The 24,269-nt window shown below is 25.3% G+C and overlaps 1 protein-coding gene across 1 annotated transcript; it reads left to right on the top strand.

Annotated features, from left to right (window-relative positions):
- Nucleotides 1-6,251: 6,251 nt before the first annotated feature.
- Nucleotides 6,252-8,128, top strand: LOC145843077 (membrane-associated tyrosine- and threonine-specific cdc2-inhibitory kinase wee-1.3-like). Its single transcript, XM_082950542.1, has 6 exons — nucleotides 6,252-6,258; nucleotides 6,491-6,597; nucleotides 6,799-6,925; nucleotides 6,996-7,096; nucleotides 7,369-7,530; nucleotides 7,868-8,128. The coding sequence occupies exons 1-6, from the start codon at nucleotides 6,252-6,254 to the stop codon at nucleotides 8,126-8,128; spliced, it is 765 nt and encodes a 254-aa protein (XP_082806668.1).
- The last annotated feature ends 16,141 nt before the right edge of the window (nucleotides 8,129-24,269 follow it).

Consider the following 24,269-nt stretch of genomic DNA (forward strand, 5'->3'; position numbering starts at 1 on the left):
AAATATTATGGTTAAACATGCATACAATTTCTCTTTTATATAAAAGTATGTTAAATTCAAACACTGTGTTGAAGAAAAAGCTCTGATTTCAAATTGTTTGATTAATTTTACTAAGAGTATGTTAAAAATTTCTAAACTAAGCACATGCATAAATTAAAGAAAAATCCTACAAATTTTTCTGACCATTCCAAAATAAAAGTTTAGTACTAAATACTAAAAATTGTTTCGATTATTTCAAGAATTTTACAAAAAATTGTAACAGAGTTCAAAAAAAATTGCAAGGAAAAAGCAGAAACACTCGGAGTTGGTTTGATATTGATGAAAACTTTCTATCTTGATACAAAAGAGTCAGACTTTTTTTGCAAAAGACACAGATTTAAACAAACTAAGTATTTAGATGAAAATAATGTGGATAATTTCCGATCTCTTTTTAATCTTTGCAGTAATTCAAACGGGAGAAATTTTAGAATAAATTTGGGTCCATCACTATTTACAAATATACAGCCAAACGATTGCCCTATGGTTAGATTAGTATTCCAAAGAGAAATTTATTTACAAAAGAAATGCAGTGACTTCGCTTCCATATACGTTTTAGTCTGTCAAAAGCTTCAACCTACAGATAATCCACTGGTCCTTACTAGCTACGTTGCTACCATAGTGCTGTTGATAGTTATCATTTTCTTTTTGATCTTTTACAGAAAACAGATACAGGTTTAACACTTTGTTAATGAAATTTATGACGAATTTTCAATAACTTAGATTTTGTGGTTAACTTTAACTTTAATAATTTTCAGGAAAAAATTATTAATTTCAACTATCTTTGGCTTGTTCCAGATTTTTGCTTTTGCTTTATCCGGGTAAGTTGAAAAAAACACCGTACATTTTTATATTTTCATATAACTTTAACAACCTTTAATCAGAATGACATGTTTTAAAAATTATAATAAACTAAAGAACTCGGAAAACCTATAAGTTTTCTAACCTATAAAAAATTGTTAATTGAAAATAAAATACAACAAATTTGTTCGTTAAACTTAATTCTATATTTTGAAAACGTTTTTAATATACTAAGTTTTCAAAAATTAAAAAAAAAACTTCATTTTAAAATTAAGTCAAAAATAAAGTATAATTTAGAAATTTTATGATTAATAGTACTTTAATCATAATTCAGCCATATAAATAAAAAAAATCAATAAACATAACTTTTTATTTGTTTAGGTTCAAGCTGCAGAAAATGTTAGTTCAATGTTTTTACTTTATTTTATTTAAAACAAAGTCATTACAGGGGATGCTGTAAACTTTTTTTAATTAAATAGCTCATAACAAATAAAATTTTCTAAAAGTTTTTTGCTTAAGAAATGTTTTACGCTTTCAAGAAAAGTAATAAATTAGTAAATATTTGCTATATACAGTAATAGTATAGTAATTAAGCAACTAAGTATGTTTAAGTAAAGTTATTAGCCTCAACATATAAAATAACAACTACCTAAAGATAGAGTAGAAAAAAACTCTAATTATATTTTATACTTTTAGTTTTTTATACATTACGTTTTGGTTGATTTATACGTTGATGCTAATAGTTTTACTTACAAACACTTAGTACTACTAAGCTAGTACTATATATAGTATATATATTCAATGTCACATATAAGTTTATTTACTTGTGATTATCGTGAAATCAAGAAGCACTTGTAAAGATATAAACCCATAATAAAGCTTTTTCAAAAAGTATCTCTTTGCAAATTAAATATTTACATTCTCTGTGTCATAAAATTTATGCCGTAAATCAATGTACATAACACTTTTTTTTTGTTTTTTTAAAGACCAATCAGGAATTAAAACAAAGCTGATAAAAAATGAAGTAATTCCTTAATGTTTTGTTACTAAAATATCAACAAAAAATTTAAAAATAATACTTTTATTATACAATAAAACAAACGGAAACATGACTAAGTAAACTAAATATATTTTGAGCGATTCTCATCACTAAAGTACAAAGCTAAGGAGAGATAAAGTTTTTTAAACTTACATAACTACAATGTGGTCAAAAAATAATCAAAACAGTAATAAAAGACAGAAACAATTAGCAATAATTAAAACCAATTAAACTTACTTACAAATAATTGTTAGTAATAATAAAAAAGAGGAATTATGGATTATTCACAATTTAATGCTTTATAAAAGGTTGGTTTTTAAATATTACATAGAATGTTTCCTGAAATTTTGAAATATTCGTCTCAATAATGTGGGAGGAAATAGACTTTCAATAATCTGTATTCATTGTCGATTTAGTTTTCTTCTCCCATGAGAAACTTATTGTAGTCTCTTAATTTAAGTAGCCAAATCTAAAAAATATTTTCAATGTTTGTGAAAGGAAACTTCAAGCTTAGTTAAAATAAGATAAAAATGTAAAAAACAGTTAGGTATCCCCTATGCCTTTAAACTTGTTAATCTGCTATGCTATATTTACAAATTTTGTTCATTGATATCTTATGTAAAAGAAATAAAATCGTTAACAAATCATTAAATTTTTAAACAATATTCTTATACTTCTTACCAGATATAACAGTATGCACTTTTATTTGTTAATATCATTTTACTTGTTTGAATATATGAAAATAATTGTTAATTAGTTTTTGTCGTACTTTTTTCTTTTATCTATTCGAATCTACAAAATATATAAAAATTTACATATAGTTTATCAAACTCAAATAAACTTTTATTAATGTATAAGTTAATATTGCTGTTTACAGTGAAAAACAAAAACTATATACATAAGGATGTTTTAAAAGTTTTAAAGTAACATAATCATTTTAGTAATTAAAATTATCAGAGATTTTTTAACAGGAAAACTCCAAGCTCCCTAAATATTTTATCAAGGAACGTGTTCTTGGCAAAGTAGGCTTATTTTTATTGTAACTGATTATTCTATTATTTTTTAATACTGTAGTATTGACTTTCTATAAATATTTAATAATATAATTTAATATAAACATTTAAGACATTGTATTTTTAACAGCTTTAATTTAAACTAAGAAAACATATTTTCGTTTACTAAAAATTATAAAAAACAAAACGTGAATACTTAAGATGTTAGCCATAACAAAAAAAAATTAGAACATTTCAAGTTGTAGTGCACAAACAATTCAATTATTTTTTATTAAACATCTACGTTGTGGACCAAATTTAATGATATTACTGCTGTTACTGACAGCTTTAATTTAAAGTTCTAATAAAATGTGGTGGTTTCTGCATTTTGTTAAGTATATCAATTAAGCTGTGCTTATCTTTTTTATTAAGTTTAAATATGTACGTCTGCATGAAGAAAAGAAAGTCCTTTTATTTATTTTTATTTTATACTTTTATTCTTTTTTTTTAACTAAATAAAAAATTAAACGTTTAAACTTAACTATTTTACAAGTTAAAATAAAAATTACCCGAAAAAGTTACTAACATAATGTTAATATAAATTTAGACTTGGTTGAATCATTTTTAAGTTGGTACTTCTTAAAATTTATTTTAGAATTACTTCAATTAATCATTTTCAGAAAAAAATGAGTTTAAAGCAAAGTTTTAAACGAAACATAAACAGATATTTAACAACAGGGGCGTGTTTAGGCTTTTTAAAAATGTGTAGCAAAATTGTTTCTGTTTATTAATAAAGTGTTTTCTACATTTGTGTTCTAAACAAAACAATTACAAAAAAAAAGTAAGTAACTGTTATTATATAAACATATTTGTAAACTATATTGTAAGCAAAAGTACTTTTTCAAAAAATTAATATTATAACATTTAGAGTCGTTCTTTCATTTAATTTTGTTAAAGTAGTTTTTCTTTTAAAAGATAGTTTAAAAACAAAACAGCTTTTAATATCTTAAACTAGTACAGACTTTATGACAACTAACTTATACTGTAAAACACAAACTATTTATTTAAAAGTTCTTTAAAACTTTTAAATTAAAATTCTAATTCCTTTAAGTCTCAATATCTTTTGTTTATTAGATCAACTTATTTAAAAACTATTTTTAATTAAAAATTCACTTTATAAAAGGATAATTATTTAAGCATGAAGCTTAGTAGTAGAATTGAATGGTGTAGAAACATAAAACTTATGTAGTTAAATAAAGAAATGTCACTATATTAATAACAAGATCAGCTTTAGTCAACTAAATTAAACAAAACTTTAAAACATCTAAGATAAATAATAGTATTTAATATTTTTCTAAAAATTTCATGATAAAAAACATAAAAAATCTGCAAAAAATATTCTAATATTTCATTGCTTTATAATTAAGTTTACTAAAATTTTGTTTCACGTAAGTTTATTTCTACAAGCAAGTAAGTGTAGTTAAACCTAATTAATTAAGATTAATTATTTTCAAATTAAAATTTATCTTTCTAGATCTAAAACTATCAACAATCGTTATTTCTTGCTTTTTCAAGCGTTTACAATTGAAAACTGTAAACAATTAAAACAAACATTTTGAAAAGAGAATTTTTCCATTTCATTATGATATCTCAACAAAGCTTTTAAACTCTTCCAGCTGACTTTTAGCCGCAAACAAGCAAATATTGAAACTTCTTATTCTTTAAACCTTATAAGTTCAACATTCTTTTTTTTTTCAATTGTGCGAAAAATCTTAATTAAATCTATTAGCATATGCAAAGATTATAACTAATCAAAATTATTAGTGTAGTATTTAAAATCATTATCTTCTCCTTTTTTTTTTCTTATTTTTAGGAAGCCGGAAACCAGTCTTTTTACACCCCTGGTTTATAACATAAATTTAAACTGCGTTATATTTTGAAAATAGATTGCAACTTTATATGACCATGGAGTGAAATATAATATAAAACCGTACAGCTCCTTTTAAACTATGTTATACTGTGTTTTAATCATTTGTACCACTTATATAGTTGAATTAAATTAAATTTCAGGGTTCATTCGGACAAGTTGTGAAAGCACATCACACCAAATTGAAGAAATCATTTGCAATAAAAATCATCGATGTTTTTGATGAAAAGTAAACTATATTTATCGTTTTTAAAACTTAATAAAAATAAAGTATACTTAACAGCTTAAATATTCACTACTTTTTAACTTTAACAAATACAAGATATGAATCTTAAAGTTTTAGATATTCCTAAATAGAAACTATATTTTTAGTGAGTTGGAAAGTTCTTTTAAAGAAGCTATAATTTTAATGAATAACCCACATGTAAACATCAACAAAATATTTGATGCATGGTCGGAAAGTAGGAACGAAATGTTGAGGTTTCTAATTTTTTCTTTTAACCTTTAGAAATATAAATTTTTAATCAAATATTTTTTTATAAACAAAAGTTGCTTTTTTATTTCTTATCAAAGTTTTTGACTAAATAACAGTTTTCGTTCTAATAAACATCTACAAACAGTATTACAAAAAAGTGTGTAAACTATACTAACATTCGACTAATTTATCATTAACACCAAAATAGAAAGTACGTTGAAAAAAAATAAAAAATTTTATAATATTTTATTAACTAGTAACATTCAGGAAAAAATTTCTGTATTTTGAGACTTTAATATTCTCTTTTAAAATTAAAACTTGTGTAAACTACTAAATATTAATTTTAGTTTAAGTTTCTTAAATTACAAAATAGTGTGAAAATTAAATGAAAACTTTTATCCATAAAATATATTTCGTTAAATAACTAGAAAAAATAGTAAAAGTTACTGTATCAATATAAAAAAAAGCACGATGAATATTGTTCAGACACGATGAATATCTTTAGTGTTTAAAATTTTGATATCGTTACACTCTTACTTGTTAAACTTTGACCATTCAACTTTTTTTTTCAGAAATTGGCGACAAGCAACAGTGAGAAATTTCTACAACAAAAATCTCTACTGTTAGTTTATAAAGTTTAAAGAAAAAATGAACGAAAAAGTATAAATTTTCTTTTTGTGAAGACAAATCAAGTTTCAGTTTCAATGTGTTATATTATAACTTTTTATGTGTCAACCACTTTTCAAAATATTAAAAAAATATGTTATTATTGTTAGTTGTCAAATTTTAACATACAAATTTTATGCTTGTGATAAAAATATTTTACGTTCATGAACATAAGTCATCATACTGTCCTTTAATACTTCAACTTTTTTATTTGTTATAACTTGTTACAGACTTAATGTTTGTCTACTCTACAATTAAACTTAACAGTCAAAATTAAAAAAATACAATAAATCAAAAATGTGTCTAATGTTAATAATGTCTGGTTAGATAAATCTGTTATATTTCTTAAGCATTATCGACTTTTTATGTTAAACTTAACAATTTAAAAAAAAACACTCATTTTTTGTATACTTTTTTAGTAATATAAAAGCAGCTCTTAAATTCAAAAAAAATGTTTTTAACTTTATACAAGTTTTAACATCATTTACTTTTTAAAAACTCTTTAAATGAGTTGGATACTAAACAACTTTTTTCAAACACTTAAAACACAACAGGTGAGTTTTTAACTCTGCAGCTGGAACTCTGCGGTTCCAACTTGAGGAAAATCCTCAATATGGATTTTGTAAGAAGCCTGAACGCGAAATTCGAGATCGTACAACAGGTGAGTTTAAATAAATAATCCTATCTTAACTCAAATAGCGAATTAGTTTTAGGCATAGCTGATAAAAATAACTAAAACACTTTGTTTTTCTAGGTAACACTAAAATATAGTGTAAAGGAAACACAAGATCAGATAAAACACGGTTTAGTAAAGTCATTATAAAACACTAATCAATAAATAAAAAATAAAAAAAAACCTCAGATTTTGTCGGGGGTCAACTTCCTTCACCACATGAAGATCGTGCATCTGGACTTGAAGCTGGACAACATCTTGTACAGCAAACACGCCATGAAACTCGCCGATTTTGGACTGGCATCTGAAGCTAAAAGTAAAAAATAACACTATTTTCATTAAAAACTTGTTATATTTGATTTTATTCTTAATATCGATAATCACAGCATCTAGAAACAGCCGAACGAGTTACGGTGATGACGCGTTGCCGAGGGAAATCACCTTGAGCAGGGGAAGAGGGACTCCAATGTACGCGGCTCCCGAGCAGGTATAATTTACTTTTTTTTAAATTTTTGTATTTGTGTCATGTTTTATTATTTTTAAGTGGCTATAAGTTATTAAAAAATTTTACAAACCATAAAACTAAAAACTAAAACTGAGTTACTTATGAAAAGAAGAAATCAAAGGCAAGATTTTTTCTGACTCTTGAAAATTAATTTTATGCAACGCTTATGACTTTTGAGCTTTCAACAAAAAAACGCACTGAAGTTTTAAGTACGTAGCAAAGTCACCTGAGATTTTCTAAAATTTTACTTTCAGATGAAATCGCCGTGCACTGTCACATACAAATGCGATGTATTCGCAGTGGCGGTTTGCAGCATTGAAATCTTCACGAACATTTTTAAAACACTTGAAGAAGCCAAGGAAGCGCGCTTCGGCAAGCTTCCTTATTTTTTTCAAGAAAATACTTACTCTTCTTTAGTTAGTTACGTTATTACTTACCTTTAGGTTATATGAATAATTAGCAGTACCCTATTTTTTACCAAACTTCGATATTTTAATACTATCACAAAAGTAGCTGTTATAAAAGTCTTTAGTTTTAAATATAACAAGAGTGTTTTTTTACCATTCGTAACTAACAGCTGCTATTTTGATTAAAGTGTTCACTAGTTTGACAGAAGCAAAAAATATTTTACTCCCACCAAATTGCCTTAAAGACAACTTAAAAGTGTAACTAAACGCTTTAAGCGACAACAATAATGACAACCACAAAATGCTAATTATATTAAGTGAATATAAATTTCAACAATCTCGACAGTCGTACCTGATAAAGGAGTCGCTGAGTTTCGACGAAGCGGACCGACCTGGAGCTGCCACCTTCAAAAGAAACCTGGAGTCCATCAGAAGGTCGTTGTTGGGGAGAAGGAAGCCCGTCAAGGTTGAGGTCGGAAAACGAATGTTCCTGAAAACGGAGCCGAGCAGAGCGTACTGTCCCCTTCCGAAAATTAACGAACGCTCGGCAATGGGTGTTTGTGCTGAAGAAGGTTTCGACGGTTTGTATGCGGAGACAAGCTGTTAGAATCAGCAGCAGCAGCAGCCCAACAAGTTCTTGGAAAGTTCACTTCGCTCATCACCTCAAAACAATGCAACAACATCAGAAAGTTTTCCAATGTTCAAGAAATCTGGTCATCAATAACATTGACTTCATGATCTACATAATAAAATCACTTTTTTTCAATCTTTTTACATTTTTGAATCATTTTGCATTTATTGTATAATTCTAAGACGACTCATTTTTTATCAAGCCATACATTTGTTTATGAATAAATCATTTTTTATATAAAAAATAGACTGTACTATGTATATATGTATCAATAAATTTAAACTATCTACAAATAAATTTTAATATTAGTAATTAAATGAAGATAAACTTTTGAAACCTGTTAATTTTTATCTAAATCATGTATGTTTTTTTTAAGTTTTGAGAATAATTAGAAAATAAGATTAAATCCAAATATTGTTTTAATATCTGCTTTACGAAATTTAGATGTAAAAACTAAATGTCGTTAAGCTTTAATTTATAAACTAATCGAACAAAAAGAAACCTAAGTGTGAAAATAAAAGTAATTTCAAAAATAATTTAAGTACTTCCGATTACCCGATAAAGTTTTTTTTAGTAAGGTAGCCAAAATAAAAATGAACGAATATTAAATAGTTCAAAGTAGGTAATTAAACTATTAGCTTATATGAGTGTATAAAAACTTTGTCTTAGACTAAAATTAGATATTATTTTTTTAATTTTATGATCACAAAGACAAGAACAACTTACTACAAATTAAAGAAGGAAATTTGATATAAAAAACCAATGCATGGCGAAATAAATGAAATAATAGCGTTTTTCTTTTTCTTAATCTGTAGTGTAAGTTTATTTTCACATACTATAATTCTTTTTATTTGGGAACAAGAAGATGATTAAGAAAGTTTCGAGGTTTTTCTCTTCTTATACAGCTTAGTGTCTATCAACACTGTTAAGAACTTCTAATATTAAGTAAAAAAGTCCATAAGTTTTTATTAACTTTTATAACCTTGAACTTCAAATAAGTAGCTTCTGTACAGCTGTTATATTTAATTAAACTTATATTCAAGATCTTTTTTATTTTTGACCTCGTCGTTTATTATATTAGGTTTAAAGTAACTTTTTATACAATTTTTTGTCTTGATTTGATTTAAATTTACATGAATACTTGTTCGAAAAATTAACTATTCTTTTTAGATTTGTTTTTAACAAATCCAAGTATTTTAAGATAGCTACAACTTAACTTTAAAGATAAAAAATATCTTTCAAATTTGAAAGTTAAATTGTAAGTTTTTAAAACTTAAATGAATGGTATATTAAAATAATAAGAATAACCAAATAATTTTAGTATTTAAAACACTATTTTAACTTTAAAAAAAGAAACTATAAAATGTTTCTAAAAACATCATCTTTTGTTTTTATTTGTTCATATTCAGCAATAAAGAAACAATTGTAATTCTTATTTGTTAAATAATTTTTTACTAAAGTAAAACCACCTGTGCACACTTGTAGTTTTTATCTAATTGATTTTTTAAACTATACTTGTATGTTAGTAGTAGTTTAATAACAGTAACTTATAAGTTTTAATATTAAACCTTTGTTTGGTAAAGTTTTAAAAGTTTCCTTCAAACTCATAAAGAACTTATTGTAACTTCTCTTTTACTTTAAAAACTTCGCTTAAACTTGGTTATATGTTTCTACTATGTAAATTTGTGCTTTAGGTATAAATTGATTCTAAAGCATTAATAACCGAAATTACTAATTTTGATTTAAGGTTATAATAATAAAGTGAAATTTTATTTAGGCTTTTCACAGAAATTTTAGAGAATATTTGTTGCAAAGTATTATATATATAATATAAGGTAAATATAAGTTTACTTATATTGCTGTCAACTTATTTATTTTGATTAATGTTTATTGATTAGTGATTAATTTCTAGTTTTAAAATTTATACATTTTCTTTCCATAGAACTATAAGTTTTATAACTTCAAATGATGAATAAACAAAATAACTTAGTTAAACGTCACAGACAAATATTTGAAACGATACAACATATGTAACGTGAAATGTTTTTTAAACATTAAAAAAGTTTCTAGTTTGACGAAAATTCTTTTTAAAGTTAAAAGATACTTTTTTAACTAGGAAAATCGTTGTTGACGAGTAGTTTTAGTTGTTTGACTATATAAAACCATCAGTATAAAAATTCAAGTATATTAGTACCATTTTATTCTTACAACTCATAAGAAAAAAACAGCTATTTTCATAATAAGCAAAGTTAACTTACACCTTATAACAAAAATGTTTCTAGTATGCAAATTAGTTAAACTACTACTTCTGTTTGTGTTTTTATTAATATTCACTGTTCAGCTTTAAAAAATGTGCAAACAAATGAAGTGGATTGCAAAATATATTTTTAAAACTTTGTAGCATTCTGAAATTCTCTTCAAATGTGTTTCCTAAAATGGACTTGCTTAAAATTAGCTTTAACAAAATTGAGTTTTTTTTTCTTACTATTAGAAACTCTTATTAGTGTTTACATATCCTAAGGGTATAAGGCTACTCCGATTAACTTAGATTAACTTATTTTTATTTAAGGCTTTGTAAGAAATAACTGAGGCTTATTTGTACTGTTTTGTAAAACCAGACTAGTTTTTTATGACTTAGTATAGTTTAATAATAAAAATGTAATTAACACCCTTCCAGGGCGTGTTTTGCTTGGTTTTCTGTTTCCTGTGAACCCCCTAAAAGATAAATTCTTAGAATATCACTAGAAATTTTGTTTATTGACTTAATTTTTAGTTACTTGATAAACTTTGAATAATGAATGTTAAATTTATAACACTGAAAGATTATAAGTTTCCGTAACAAAAAATGCTCGTTTTGCTCAGCTGAAATAGATTTTAAATAAAATTTTAATTGTGACGTGATTATAGGTAACAGTTTTAAAGTATTATTTTTTTTCTAAGAAACTTCTTTCTAATCTATTATCAAGATTTTAAATTCTGTTTCACTGGTATTTTTAGATTGTTTAAAGTTCAAATTTTATTTACCTTAGAAAATTTTATTCCAGCTGTGCTTTTTATTAATTCTGTTCCAAACAAAATATGAAAATTAATGATAATGCTCTTAAAAATTATGTTCTCAATTGTTTTACTTAATTGACTTGCAATTTTATTTACGACGACTTCTAAAGGTTTTTTATTGAGTTTTGTATTATACAACAGATTTAATAAGTTTTTTTTTTCTTCAAACTTTAAACCAATGATTATAATATTTTAAGACTACCTGCAAGTTTTGGTCTTTAGTTACCTATATTAGTCATAACACAATGTTCGTTATTTTCGTTAATTGAATAAACTGTTTGTAATATATTTGTTTTAGATAACGGATTTGAAATTTCATACACAATTTGTAAGTTAATAACTTTTTTTTGGTTCTTTTAGTTTTAATTTATCTAAATTTAATTCAGAATAATAAATAAAAAATGTAATGTTTTTCTTTTACTACTTATATGTTTTTTTATTATTTCTAAGCAAAAGAAGCATTTTAAACACAGAGTTTTTCGGCTAAATATTGCGTACTTTTACTGGCAGTGTATACCTAAGAAATGCGTAATTAAGCGGCAAATTAAGAACAAAAAGAAATTGTGAACCCCCCTAAAAAAATGTCTAGACACGCCACTGCACTTTTTAATTTGTTTTTGAGTATTTAAGCTTTATTTTTTAAACATTTTTTATTAGTTTTTAGGTTATACTGCTTGTTTAACTTTTTCATAAACTCAGGCTGGTTTTCTTGCTTCAAGAACATGCAACCTTATCTTGTTGTCAAAAAAAATCAATACTAGTTTATGTCAATGTTTATAGTAACTTAAATAAGTATAAACATTATTTTTTTAATTTCATGTAAATTCAAATATATTTCAAAAAAAGTGCAACTTAATGAAGTTGGTTGCAAAATGTTTTGTTTTATATTTGTAGAATTCTGAAACTCTCCTTAAGTATTTTTCCTAAAATGGGCTTTCACAAAATTGGATTTCACAAAATGATTTTTTTTATTTGATATAAGAAGTTTTATTATTGTTGACAGACACTTAAGGTCAACTCAGATTAACTCATTCTAATTTGAGTCTTTGTAAGAAACTAATCAGGATTGTTAAAAATGTTTTATAAAACCAGGTTGTTTTTTTATGACTTAGTATAGTTTTCCTTAATAATTGAGATAAAGTTAATCTCTTCACTTTATTTTTGGTATTAAACCCTTATATTTTTAATATTTTTATTAGTGTTTAGCTTATACTGCTTGTTTAACTTTCTCATGAACTCAGGCTGGTTTTCTTGCTTTAAGGACAAGCAAGCCTAATTCTATCTTGTTGTCAAAAAAATAAGTTCAACACTAGTTTATGTCAATGTTACTAATTAGTTAAATAAGTATAAGCTTTTTTTTAAAATTCATGGTAGTAGAGAATTAAGTTTTAAACAAAAATTCATGAAATGTATTTTAATAAAATTGCAAATTAATGAAGTTAGTTGCAAAATATTTTTTTTAAGTTTGTAGCATTCTAAAACTCTCCTCAAGTATTTTTTCTAAAATGAGCTTTAAAAAAGTAGATTTTTTACTTATTATTTAAAGTTCTTATTAGGGTTGACAGACACTTAGGCAACTCAGATCAACTTAGATCAGGATTTCTTAATGTAGCCCAAATCATTTAGACCAAACCAAATTAGACAGATACTCAGCTGGTCATGAGCAGCAAAGGGGCCAAAGGAGGGGGGGTTCATGTGCAGTTAAGTAGCCACAGTGGGACCATGAGGTCATAATTTGAAACTTACACTAGTTTTTCTGGAATTATTTACGAAGAGCAAAAAAAGGTCTTAGGTGCTTTTAATGGTAGTTTTACGAGTAATGTAGGTGAAGGGGGTCATAGATTTTTCAAATTTTTTTAAAGGGGACCATTTGAAAAAAAAAAGTTTTGGGAACCCTGGCTTAGATTAACTCATTTTAGTTTGAGTCTTTGAAAAGAAATTACTCAGGTTAATAAGTTTAAAAAAAATTCTCTTGTTTAAAACAAAGTTTACCTAAATTAATTTTTACCATAAAAAAAAGACATTTTTATGCAAATATTAAGAAATGTTTTTTCTTAAATATTAAAGAATATATGTTATTCAAAAAACAGTAGTTCTATATTTTAACAAGTAGTTCCGTGACTAACTAAGAGACTAAACTTTTTTATTTTTAAGTTTTATCTTTTAAAAGTTTTAATCATTCTAGTTAAATAGTTAATAAGTTTTTGAATAATAATTTAAATGAATAAAATAACACTGCAAAATCATAACAACTTAATTTCTTCCTTTAATCTTACCTCATTGAACTGAAAGTCCAGGCTTTGACTCAGAAAATTTTCGCCGATATTGTCTTAAATCTTTAATAATTATTATTAGTATTTAACGCATGAGATAAACTTATTATTTAGTTTTGAAAAAAAAAAAACTTTCTCTTTCTTTATACATAGTTTACTACTTAAAAAACTTGTAATATTTTCTTAATTATTTTTATAAATTAATTTTAAACTTTATTAGTTTAAATAAATTCATCAGTTAAGTTTTTAACTAAAGCTTTTAAATTATTAAACAAATTGTGTTTGAAATTAAAATAATTTCTCTTTAAATTTTGATTTAGTCTTACGTTTTATGATATTTTAGAGCAGCGACTCAGATTTTCGGGTGAATTTTCTTCTTTTAGGGGGTAAATTTTCTATATTAGAAGTTATGTATTTAATGTTTATTATTTGTCTTTTTTATTTATAATTTATATTTAACTTTATTTACTTTATGTTAAGTAAAATCTTCAAACTTGATGATTTTATATTAGATAAGCTTAGAGTTCAGAAAATCTATTTTTTTCTCATAATTAAACGTTAAATTGTAAAATGAGGGTAAACTTGGTAATTACTTTCCAAAATGGAGTAAATTTGGTAATAATCTTTAAAAAGGGGGCAAAACACGATAAAAAGGTCAATTACCACTGTTTTAGAGGTTTAAAAGCTTCTATAAGAATCGCTTGAAAACATGATTTAAAAAAAAAGTATAGTAATATGATTCTAAAATAATTACTACAAATATAATGTAACTTAATAACTTAACAGTGACCTAAATGTTTAAAAAACTGTTTAGTATCGCCTTTATTTGATTATAATAAATAAGTAGTGTAATTATATTTAGTCTGTTCTTTAAGTAAAGTAAAACATTAGTAAGCCTTATAGTTAATACAGTTTTTGGGTTGTTTATAAAAGTTTTGAACGTTTTTTTTTGTAGATCAAGCATCCGTTATTACTGTAAACAAGTAAATAAAAATTTAAACGTTTATCAATGAAGAAATAACTCACGCTTTTTAGAAACGTTTTATAAAACCAGGCTAGTTTTTTATAACTTAGTTTAGTATAATAATTAAGATGTAATTATTATCTTTCACTTTTTTTTCTTTAGGTGTAAAAGCTTTCGCTTTTGAATTTTTTTTTTTAGTTTTTAGCTAAAACTGCTTGTTTAATTTTCTCATGAACTCAGGCTGGTTTTCTTGCTTCAAGGACAGGCAACCTTATCTTGTTGTCAAAAAAGATAAGTTCAAAACTGGTTAATGTCAATTTTCTTTGTTAATTAAATAAGTATAAACATTTTTTTTTATTTTCATGTTTATTGGTAGTAAATTTCAAATAAAAATTTATAAACATATTCTTAAAAATTTTCAAATTAATAAAGTTTGTTGCAAAAGTTTTGTTTTAAATTTGTAGAATTCTGAAACCCCTCTTCATATTTTTCCTAAAATGGACTTGAACAAAATGGGTTTTAACAAAATGGATTTTGTTTACTTGATAAATATGCTTTTATTAGTCTTAACAGACACCTAAAGTCAACTTAAAATAACTTATTTAAGTTTTAATCTTTATAACAAATTACTCAAGCTTGTTAGAAATGGTTGATAAAACTAGGCTAGTTTTTTATGACTTAGTATAGTTAAATAATTGAGATGTAGTTAATATTTTTCACTTTTTTTTGTTCTTTAGGTATTTAAGCTTTACCTTTTTAATATTTTATTTAGTTTTTAGCTAGTACTGCTTGTTTAACTTTTTTATGGTCTCAGGCTAGTTATCTTGTTTCAAGGACAGGCAACCTTATCTTGTTGTCAATAAAAAAAATCAATAGTACTTTATGTCAATGTTTCTTGTTACTTAAACAAGTATAAACATTTATCAAAAATTTCATGGTAATTGGTAATATGTTTTTTTAAATATGCAAATTTATTAAGTTGGTTGCAAAAAGTTTTATTTTAAAGTTGTAGAACTCTGAAACTCTTTTCAAATGTTTTTTTCTTAAATGGACTTGAACAAATTAATAACTTATTTTAGTTTTAATCTTTGTAAGAAATTACTCAGGCTTGTTAGAAATGTTTTATAAAACCAGTATAGTTTTTTATGACTTAGTTGAGTTTAATAATCGAAATGTAATTAATACCTTTAACTTTTTTTTTCTTTTTTTAAATATTTAAGCTTTACCTTTTTAATATTTTACTTAGTTTTTAGCTAATCCTTGTTTAACTTTCTCATAAACTCAGGCTGTTTTTTTGCTTTAAGAACAGGCAACATTATTTTCTTGTCAAAAAAAAATCAATACTAGTAAGTGTCAATTTTTCTTTTTACTTAAATAAGTATAAACATATTTTTTTAATTTCATGTTAATTGGTATCATGTTTAAAAAAAAAAGTTTATCTAATGTTTTTCAAAAATATTCAAATCAATAAAGGTGGTTGCAAAAAGTTTTGTTTTAAATTTGTAGAAATCTAAACTCTTCTCAAATATTTTTCCTAAAATGGATTTGAACAAAATGGGCTTTAACAAAATGGATTGTTTTACTTCATATAAGAAGTTTTTATTAGTCTTGACAGACACTAAGGGTCAACTTTAAATAACTCGTTTTAGTTTTAATATTTGTTACAAATTGCACAGGCTTGTTAGAAATGTTTTATAAAACTAGGCTAGCATTTTTTTATAACTTAAAATAGTTTAATTTTTGAGATGTAATTAATACCTTTCACTTTTTTTTCTGTATTTTAGGTATTTAAGCTTTATCTTTTTAGTATTTTTCTTAAGTTTTTAGCTAAAACTGCTTGTTTAACTTTCTTATGAACTCAGGCTGGTTTCTTGCTTCAAGGACAGGCAAACCTGTCTAGTTGTCAAAGAAAAAATCAATACTAGTTAATATCAATGTTTCTTGTTACTTAAATAAGTAAAAACATTATTTTGAATTTCTTGTTAACTGGTAATATATTATTTTAAATGTGCAAATTAATAAAGTTAGTTGCAAAAAGTTGTGTTTTAAATTTGTAGAATTCTGAAACCCCTCTTCATATTTTTCCTAAAATGGACTTGAACAAAATGGGTTTTAGCAAAATGGATTCTTTTTTACTTGTTATAAAAAGTTCTTATTAATCTTGACAGACACTTAGGGTCAACTAGAAGTAACTCATTTTAGTTTTAATCTTTATAACAACTTACTCAGGCTTGTTAGAAATGTTTGACAAAACTAGACTAGTTTTTTATAATTTTTTCATGTGCAGTTAAGGAGCTACAGGGAAGCCATGAGGTCATAATTTGAAACATACACTAGATATTCTGGAGTTATTGATGAAGGGCAAAAAGAAAAAAAAAGGTCTTTTATAATTTCAATGGTATTTTTTTGAGTAATTTTTTTGAAGGGATTCATAGCTTTTCTAATTTTATTAAAGGGAGCCATTTTAAAACTAGTTTGGGAAATCCTGACTTATTTCAACTTAATTTAGTTTAAGTTTTTGAAAGAAATTACTCATGATACTAAGATTTTAAAAATAATTTCACTCGTTAAAAAAAAATTACCTAAAAAGTTTCTTACAGTAAAAAATAAAAAAACATTTTTATCAATATCAACAAAATGCCTGTTTAAAAATATTATAAAAATTATGCTATAAAAAAACTGTTTAGTTCTATATTTTAAACAAGTCATTCCGTGACAGATTAAGAGACTAATTTTTTTTGTTTCTAAGTTTAATCTTTTAAGAGTTTTAATCATTGTAGTTAGATACAAATGATTAACATTAAAAACTAATAAGTTTTTGACTAATAATTTAAAAAAATAAAATAACGCTGCTAAATAATAACAACTTAACTTCTCGTTTTGATCTAATCTCACTGTACATGAAAGTTCGGGCTTTGGCTCAGAAAACTTTTGCAGATGTTTTCTTAAACCATAAATATTTATTAGTAATATTTAATGTATGAGATAAACTTATTGTTTAGTTTTGAAAGAAATCTTTTTTGGTATTTCTGTGTACATAGTTTACTATTTAGAACACTTCTAAAACTTTCTTAATGATTTTTATAAAATAGTTTTAAACTTGGTTAATTTAAATGAGTTCATCAGTTTAGTTTTTAATTAAAGCTTAATGAAATTATAAACAAATTGTACTTAAACCAAAAAAAAAAATCTTTACATTTTGATCTAGTCTTACGTTTTATGATCTTTTAGAGGAGTGATTCTTAACCTGAGGTAAATTCTCTTCTTTAAGGGGTAAATATTTTATATTAAAGTTATGTATATTAATGTTTATTATTATTTTAAATTTTATAAGTTAGCTTTTAACCCTTTTTTTTATGTTAAATAAAATTTTCTAACTTTACTATTTATAATATTAAATAAGTTTAGAATTCAAAAAATCTAATTTTTTCGTCAAAATTAAAACTTAGTTTATATATTAGGGATAAACTTGGTAATTACTATCCAAAAAGGAATAAATTTAGTAATTATCTTTCAAAAAGTAGTAAAGCACGAAAAAAAGGTTAAAAACCCCTTTTAGAGCTTTAAAAGCTTCTTTAAGAATTGCTTAAAAATATGATTTTAAAAAGCATTTATAGTAATATGCATCTAAAATAACTACTACAAGTATTATGTAGTTTTTTACAATTTTAGTTAAGCAAAAAAAGTTAAGAAAAAATTTAAAAAAAAACATAGTTTAGACTCTGTTTTCTTGTTTATATAGAATGATATTAACAAAACTTACAAGATTATCTTTTTATTTTTGATAAAATCATTTTTAACTTTGTTAAGTGGATGACATTCATCAAATAATTTTAAAAACAAAGCGCTATGAAATTAACAAGTTACATATTGTGTCAAACCATAACTGTCTAATTAGTTTGTTTCAAAAGTTAAGTTTTTACATTCAGATCTTATAAATTTTTTTATAACAGATAAAGTTTTATAAAAGCTTATATAAAAATAGTTTTGAAACTTTTTATCTAATCGAATTGTAAACTTTGGGCAGAATTTTCCAAAGTCGGTGTTACTGCCTCTTTGTAAGCGATTTTAACTATTATTTAACGAGACTAATTGAGGGGGCGAAAAGTTAAATAAAAATTAAGAAAAGGATTACGTCTAACAAAAGTCGGAAGGTTATTTTAGAAATTTTTGCCTATTCGGCAAGTATAAAGAAAAATTGAAAAACCTAATTTGTAAGATAATATTGTTCTTAAATAATTAGCACTTATATGACATACTTGAAGTCTAAATAAATTGACAAAATAAATGTTTTATAGATATTTTAAAGTTAAAAATGGGTTATTGCAAAAAGAAAGTGACAACTTCTTCCGGTACATTTTATGCTCACAACACAAAAAGGTACAAATGCGTAGCCGAAAGATATTGCAAAGACAGAGGCCAAATTCTGGCTCCAATCACCACTCAGGAGGACAAAGACGCCGTCACTGAAATGCTCGAGAACCCGGATTGCGGGGGAAAAACATCTTGCAGTCGTACAACATCGGCTTGGAGATAAACATGTGCGGGGGCAAGGCGTACTGGGACTTTTCAAACGGAGTTAAGTGGGACGACGCGGTTCACGGTCCTCTTTACAGCGGGTTCAACGTGGTGAAGAAACAGCTGGCAAACGGACGCCGATGCGGTCGCGGTTTTATCGAGGTGGCGGAAGGCGGCGGCTTAGGTGTCCGCACCTCCGGCAACTGTGACCTGAAAGACCAGATGCGGTTCATCTGCCTCGACCCGGCGTAACCGAAAGCGTCGGCGCTGGGTCGAGGCGACGAAAGCGGTGGCTTGTTCAGCAACTTCAGCCTCACAGTCGTGTGCGGGATGCTCCTCGCGGTAGTTTTGGTGTTAATTTGCGTTTCAGTTAAGTCGTACAGAACCATTCGCAAGCTGAGGAAGGAAAACCAGATCAACAGGGAACTAAATGTTTAGAAATTTGTAGTTTTGTATCGCCTTTATTTGATTATAATAAATACGTAGTGTAATTATGTTTAGTCTGTTCTTTAAGTAAAGTAAAACATTAGTAAGCCTTATAAATAGTAACATTTTTATTATTTTTTTTAAGTTTTTAACGTTTTTTTTGTAGATCAAGTATCCTTTATAACTGTAAACAAATAAATTAAAATTTATACGTTTATCAATGAATAAGTAGTCTTGTGTTTTTCTAAAAAAAAGAGTCTAAAATTTTACAAAAACATAAAAAAAATGTTTCAAAACCTTTAATTTATTTAGTTACACTATTTAAAACCTAAAATTATTTTGTTATTAAGACATAAACATACGGAACTTTACACCAACAAAATTAGGGTTGCTAAAATTGATATTTTTAATTATAAATGAACACTTAGTAAAAGTTCTTTTGTTTTAACTTATATGTTTATAATCGAGAATTAAAAAGTTAGTATAAGTTTATTGGATCGACAAATCATATGCCCGATCAAAATATTAATAAAGTCATCAAAAGTTTAAATTACCAAAATTGCGCTATTTAGTAGAGTACTTAGTTATCGTCTAATTCACAAACCATATCTTAGTCCTAGCTAGACAAAACGTTGTAAGTAATCTGTGGTGTGTGACTCTAAGGTTTTTCCGTACACTAGGTCGATGTACCAAATATTTTGAGCATTTTTTTGGTATACTATCAAAATCTGCCCGTCTTCAAAATTCACCCAATTTTTAAAAATGTTTTCTTTATTTATTTATTTTATATATACTTGGATTTAATTTATTCATCTTTTAATTATTTTTCTCTATCACTGTTACCCCTAAACCTTACCCTCGATCGGTAAGCGTTTTTCAAATTTGAATGGGTGGATTTTGATCGGCCGGTTTTAAAACGTGTTCCGTCTTATTTGCAGTTCAATAGTTCAATAACAGTATAGTTTTATAAAAGGGAATATTGCTTTTAAGTTTTACACAACCTAGTGAGCTAAGCAATAGAACATTTATAATTAAAAGAACAAAGATGCTACATTATTTATGCAAAATTGAACAAATTAACTTATTCAATGACAAACTACATACAGTAACTAAACTTAGGTGCACAAAGTAACATTGTTACATATCGTTTAGTATCTAGGAATTGATTTTTTTAAGTGAGCTTGTTCAGGCCTTAAATTGTACAAAGGATTTTTTTTCAAAAATTAGTATTGGCCAGGGTTGCCACTCGGTCAGGAAAAGTCAGGAAATCAGGAAAAGTCAGGAAAAATTTGAAAAAATTACAAAAGTCAGGAAAAGTCAGGAAAAAATGGGGGGTTTTGAAAAAAAGTCAGGAAAAGTCAGCAAATTTGATAAAAAAAAAAGTCAGATTTTGTCAGTTTAAATTTAAAAAATTCCTTGTTATCCAAAGCCTTCAAGTGGTAAAAGTTAATTGAAAGTCCTTTAAAGTCAGAAAAAAATTCCAAAACTTTCCTAGAAATTTACAAAAATATTTAATTTTATTTCCAATGCCTTTAGCTGGTATAAATTAGTAAAATATCCTTTAATAAACTGCAAAATGTTCCTTATATGTCGTTTGTTTATCTAGATACATTTATGCTAGGATTTGCTAAAAAAATGTTTCTTTTTTCAGACAAGCTGTGTTTATAAGGTAATAATACAAGTATTTTGCTGATAGGGCTGTTTATTACAAACATCAATCATACACAGATGGTTGAAGTGATGTACTCGAAGTTTGATGATAGAATTCAGCAAAAAACTATTGTTTATAACCTGTATTAAAGTTAGATTGGAAGCTTTATATAGTTTAAAGTGTTAGATTATGTATTTTAGAATAAGTTTAATTTAAGAGCTTGATTTAGAAAAGTCAGGAAAATTTCGGTAAAAAGTCAGGAAAAAGTCAGGAAAAGTCAGGAAAATTTTCTTAGCTTGATGAGTGGCAACCATGATTGGCTCTCATATGAATGAAAGCTTGTATAAACTACAAGCTAGTTTTTATAAAATCAGGAAATCATATTTAGTTCTAAAATACAAAAGTTTTTGTAAAAAAATTTGGACTGCAAATTTTTTACAATTTTCTTGATAGTTATATAGAAATCATTAAAATCAATCTCTATTTTCATTTTTTGAGCTAGAGACCTCAAGTTTTTTAAAAACATACTTTATTAAGCTGGAAAAACTATGAATGTTAGAAAAAAAAGGTATATGAGAAAATGATCATTTTATAAAAAAACATTACTATTTTTAATACAGAAAAAATCTTACAATGAAAGTATATAAATATTAGTAATCAGGTTTGTCAAAAAAAATTGGAAACATATAATTTGAACGACTATTTCCGCAAAAAAAACCTAGAATTTAATTTAAAAAAAAATGGAATTTTGTACAACGGTCATGAAAGAAAGTTAACATTTTTATTTAAATTTTTCAATTAATAAGCTTGGAACTTTACCTGGAAATCTGGAAAAACCTGGAATTTGAAAATTTAGGCAAAAAAAAACATAAAATTTGAGAAGTTAAATAAAAAAGGAAAACACTGAAATTAAAAAAAAAATCATTTAAAAATCTGGAAAATTCTTGAGTTTTAATTAATTTTTACATGTTAAGTAGAAAAATTTTGATTTGACTCAAAAAATTTAAGATGTAGATAAAAATTGTTTGTTATCATCATAAATTTTTTAATTAAAAAAAAAAATTTGAAGTAGCTCTATAGTATCTTTTCAATGTTTTTATACTTTTTTAAACACATTTTTTACCTTCAACTTAAATTTAAACTAAAAATAAACTAAAAAACAAGTTCCTTTAAATACCTGTAAGAAATTTTAAAACCTGGAGAAAATTTGCCAAAAATCAGTGGCAACCCTGACAATTTTAAAATGATAATAAGTAAATTTTAGCTTTTTATAACTCAGAAAAAATGTGTTAAAAAATATTGTTGCTGTGATGTAAAAACGCTATTTTAAACTGACTTGTACATTAAAAAACTTGAAGAAAATTTCTAAAATATCAGTGGCCACCTTGTTAACATTTATTTTTTTTTGCAACAGATCAGTTATAATATCTAAAGTTTAAATGTTATTTAATTATATAAAATCAAATATTGTATACAATTTAAAAGAAATAAAAATTTTTGAAATATCAAATTTAACCTCAAAAAAATATTTCCAGTTAACTTATTAAAATTAGAGTTCATATATGTCAGGCTGTTTTTTTTTAAATATTGGCAAAGTGTCAATTGAAAACTTGTGAATTTTTTAAAGAATTTTTGAAAATTTTATTTTTTGAGTATAAAATTAAACTGTAACTAAATTTTTCAATATAAATATGGTTTTTTGCTTATTTTCAATAAAGTTAAGGAAATATTAGAAAAATGTAAGAGTTTTTCAGTACAAATGACATAAAATTTCTAGACTTTTAAATGCAATTTTAGGATCAGTTTCTTTTATTTTTAATATTATATTAAGTTTTAATTTCTTTCTCAATAAGCATTTGAATTTTAAAGCCCAGCACTCTTTGAGCTCTCAATTTGAACGTAGAATGATATCAGGGTTGCCACACACTCAGGGAAACTCAGGGAATATTCAAGTTATAGAATATCTCAGGGAAACTTGGAAAACTCAGGTAATGTTGGTTCTTTTTTTCTAACTCAAGGAAACTCAGGGCAGTTTTGTTTTTTTCTAAAAATTTCAGGAAAATTTTAAGATTTTTCAAAAAATTTCAGGAACTTTTTTTCTGGATCTAAAATGAGATTTAGTTAATCCAGTTTCAATATTTTGTTCAAAAAGTTATTTTTATTTATTTGTAAGTGCTTATTTAAAGTTTTTTAGCCTTGTGGCTAGTTCTTCAATATTCTTAAAATTAACATTGCAATTTTTAAAAAAATAATAAAAATCTTAAGGATTTGAAAAATCTCAGGGAAACTCAGGGAACTTTAAAGTTACTCAGGGAAGTTTCTGGTCACTTATTTGACTCAATGAGTGGCAACCCTGTGCAAGGTTTGTGCGCGTCAGGCTAAGTCAGGCTAAATCAGTTTTTTTTTATTTAATAATTTGAGAATCTCAGTTTTTCTCAGTTCAAATGCTTAAAAATTTTTCATTAAAGAAAATTGAGAAATCTTTTTAAGATCAAATTGGGAAGTGAATTTATTTCTAAATAAAAATTTAATTATTAAAGACAAAATTAGTTAGTATTTGTAAAAATAAATGCTTTTGTTGAATCTCTAAAAAATATTTAAGAATCTTCATTATTTTGTTTTGAGTAGGTTATATACGTCAAATTAATAAAATTCATAAGAAAAAACAGTTTAGTTCAACAACTTAACTGTTTGTTTAAATTTTTTTACATCAGCTATGTTTTTAAGAGCTTGATTGGTTGAACTGTTTTAATTTCTTAATTGATTGATTAATTTTAATTAAACACTTATTTTAAAACATATCACTGAATTTGTTATGTTAAGGGCATAGGGGGGTTAATCACTTTTTTCACAATTTAGTCTTATTTTATTGAGTTGTAACTAAGGTATGAGTTGCTTTTTAAGATTTTTAAAGCTCAAAATATTTTTGAGATAAAGCTGGCTGAAGTCGGAGACTACAATAGTACTAATCAAGACCCCCAATACCTAAAATGACTTCTAAAGGGGATTTTCCTTACTTAAAAAAATGTCAGGCTAAATTGGTCTCAGTCAGGCTAAATGAAAAAAAATTCGCGCACAAACCCTGCTGTGTTATAAATGTCATATATCTGGAGCTGTTACTTGACCAAGTTCAGACAACTCAAAGTCTTATCATATTTTATTTGAGTTTGATTATCATTTGTCATTAAGTTATTAAGTCTAAGATAACATATTAAAACATTTAAATTT

The sequence above is a fragment of the Thalia democratica genome, chromosome 8 (genome assembly GCF_965202585.1).
Source record: "Thalia democratica chromosome 8, ktThaDemo2.hap1.1, whole genome shotgun sequence".
Lineage (NCBI taxonomy): Eukaryota > Metazoa > Chordata > Thaliacea > Salpida > Salpidae > Thalia > Thalia democratica.

Excerpts from the sequence above, each read along its gene's own strand:
- LOC145843077 (XM_082950542.1), top strand. Across the intron at positions 6,926-6,995 it reads ACTGGCATCTGAAGCTAAAA|CATCTAGAAACAGCCGAACG; the intron begins GTAAAAAATAAC and ends CGATAATCACAG. Across the intron at positions 7,097-7,368 it reads TGTACGCGGCTCCCGAGCAG|ATGAAATCGCCGTGCACTGT; the intron begins GTATAATTTACT and ends TTTTACTTTCAG.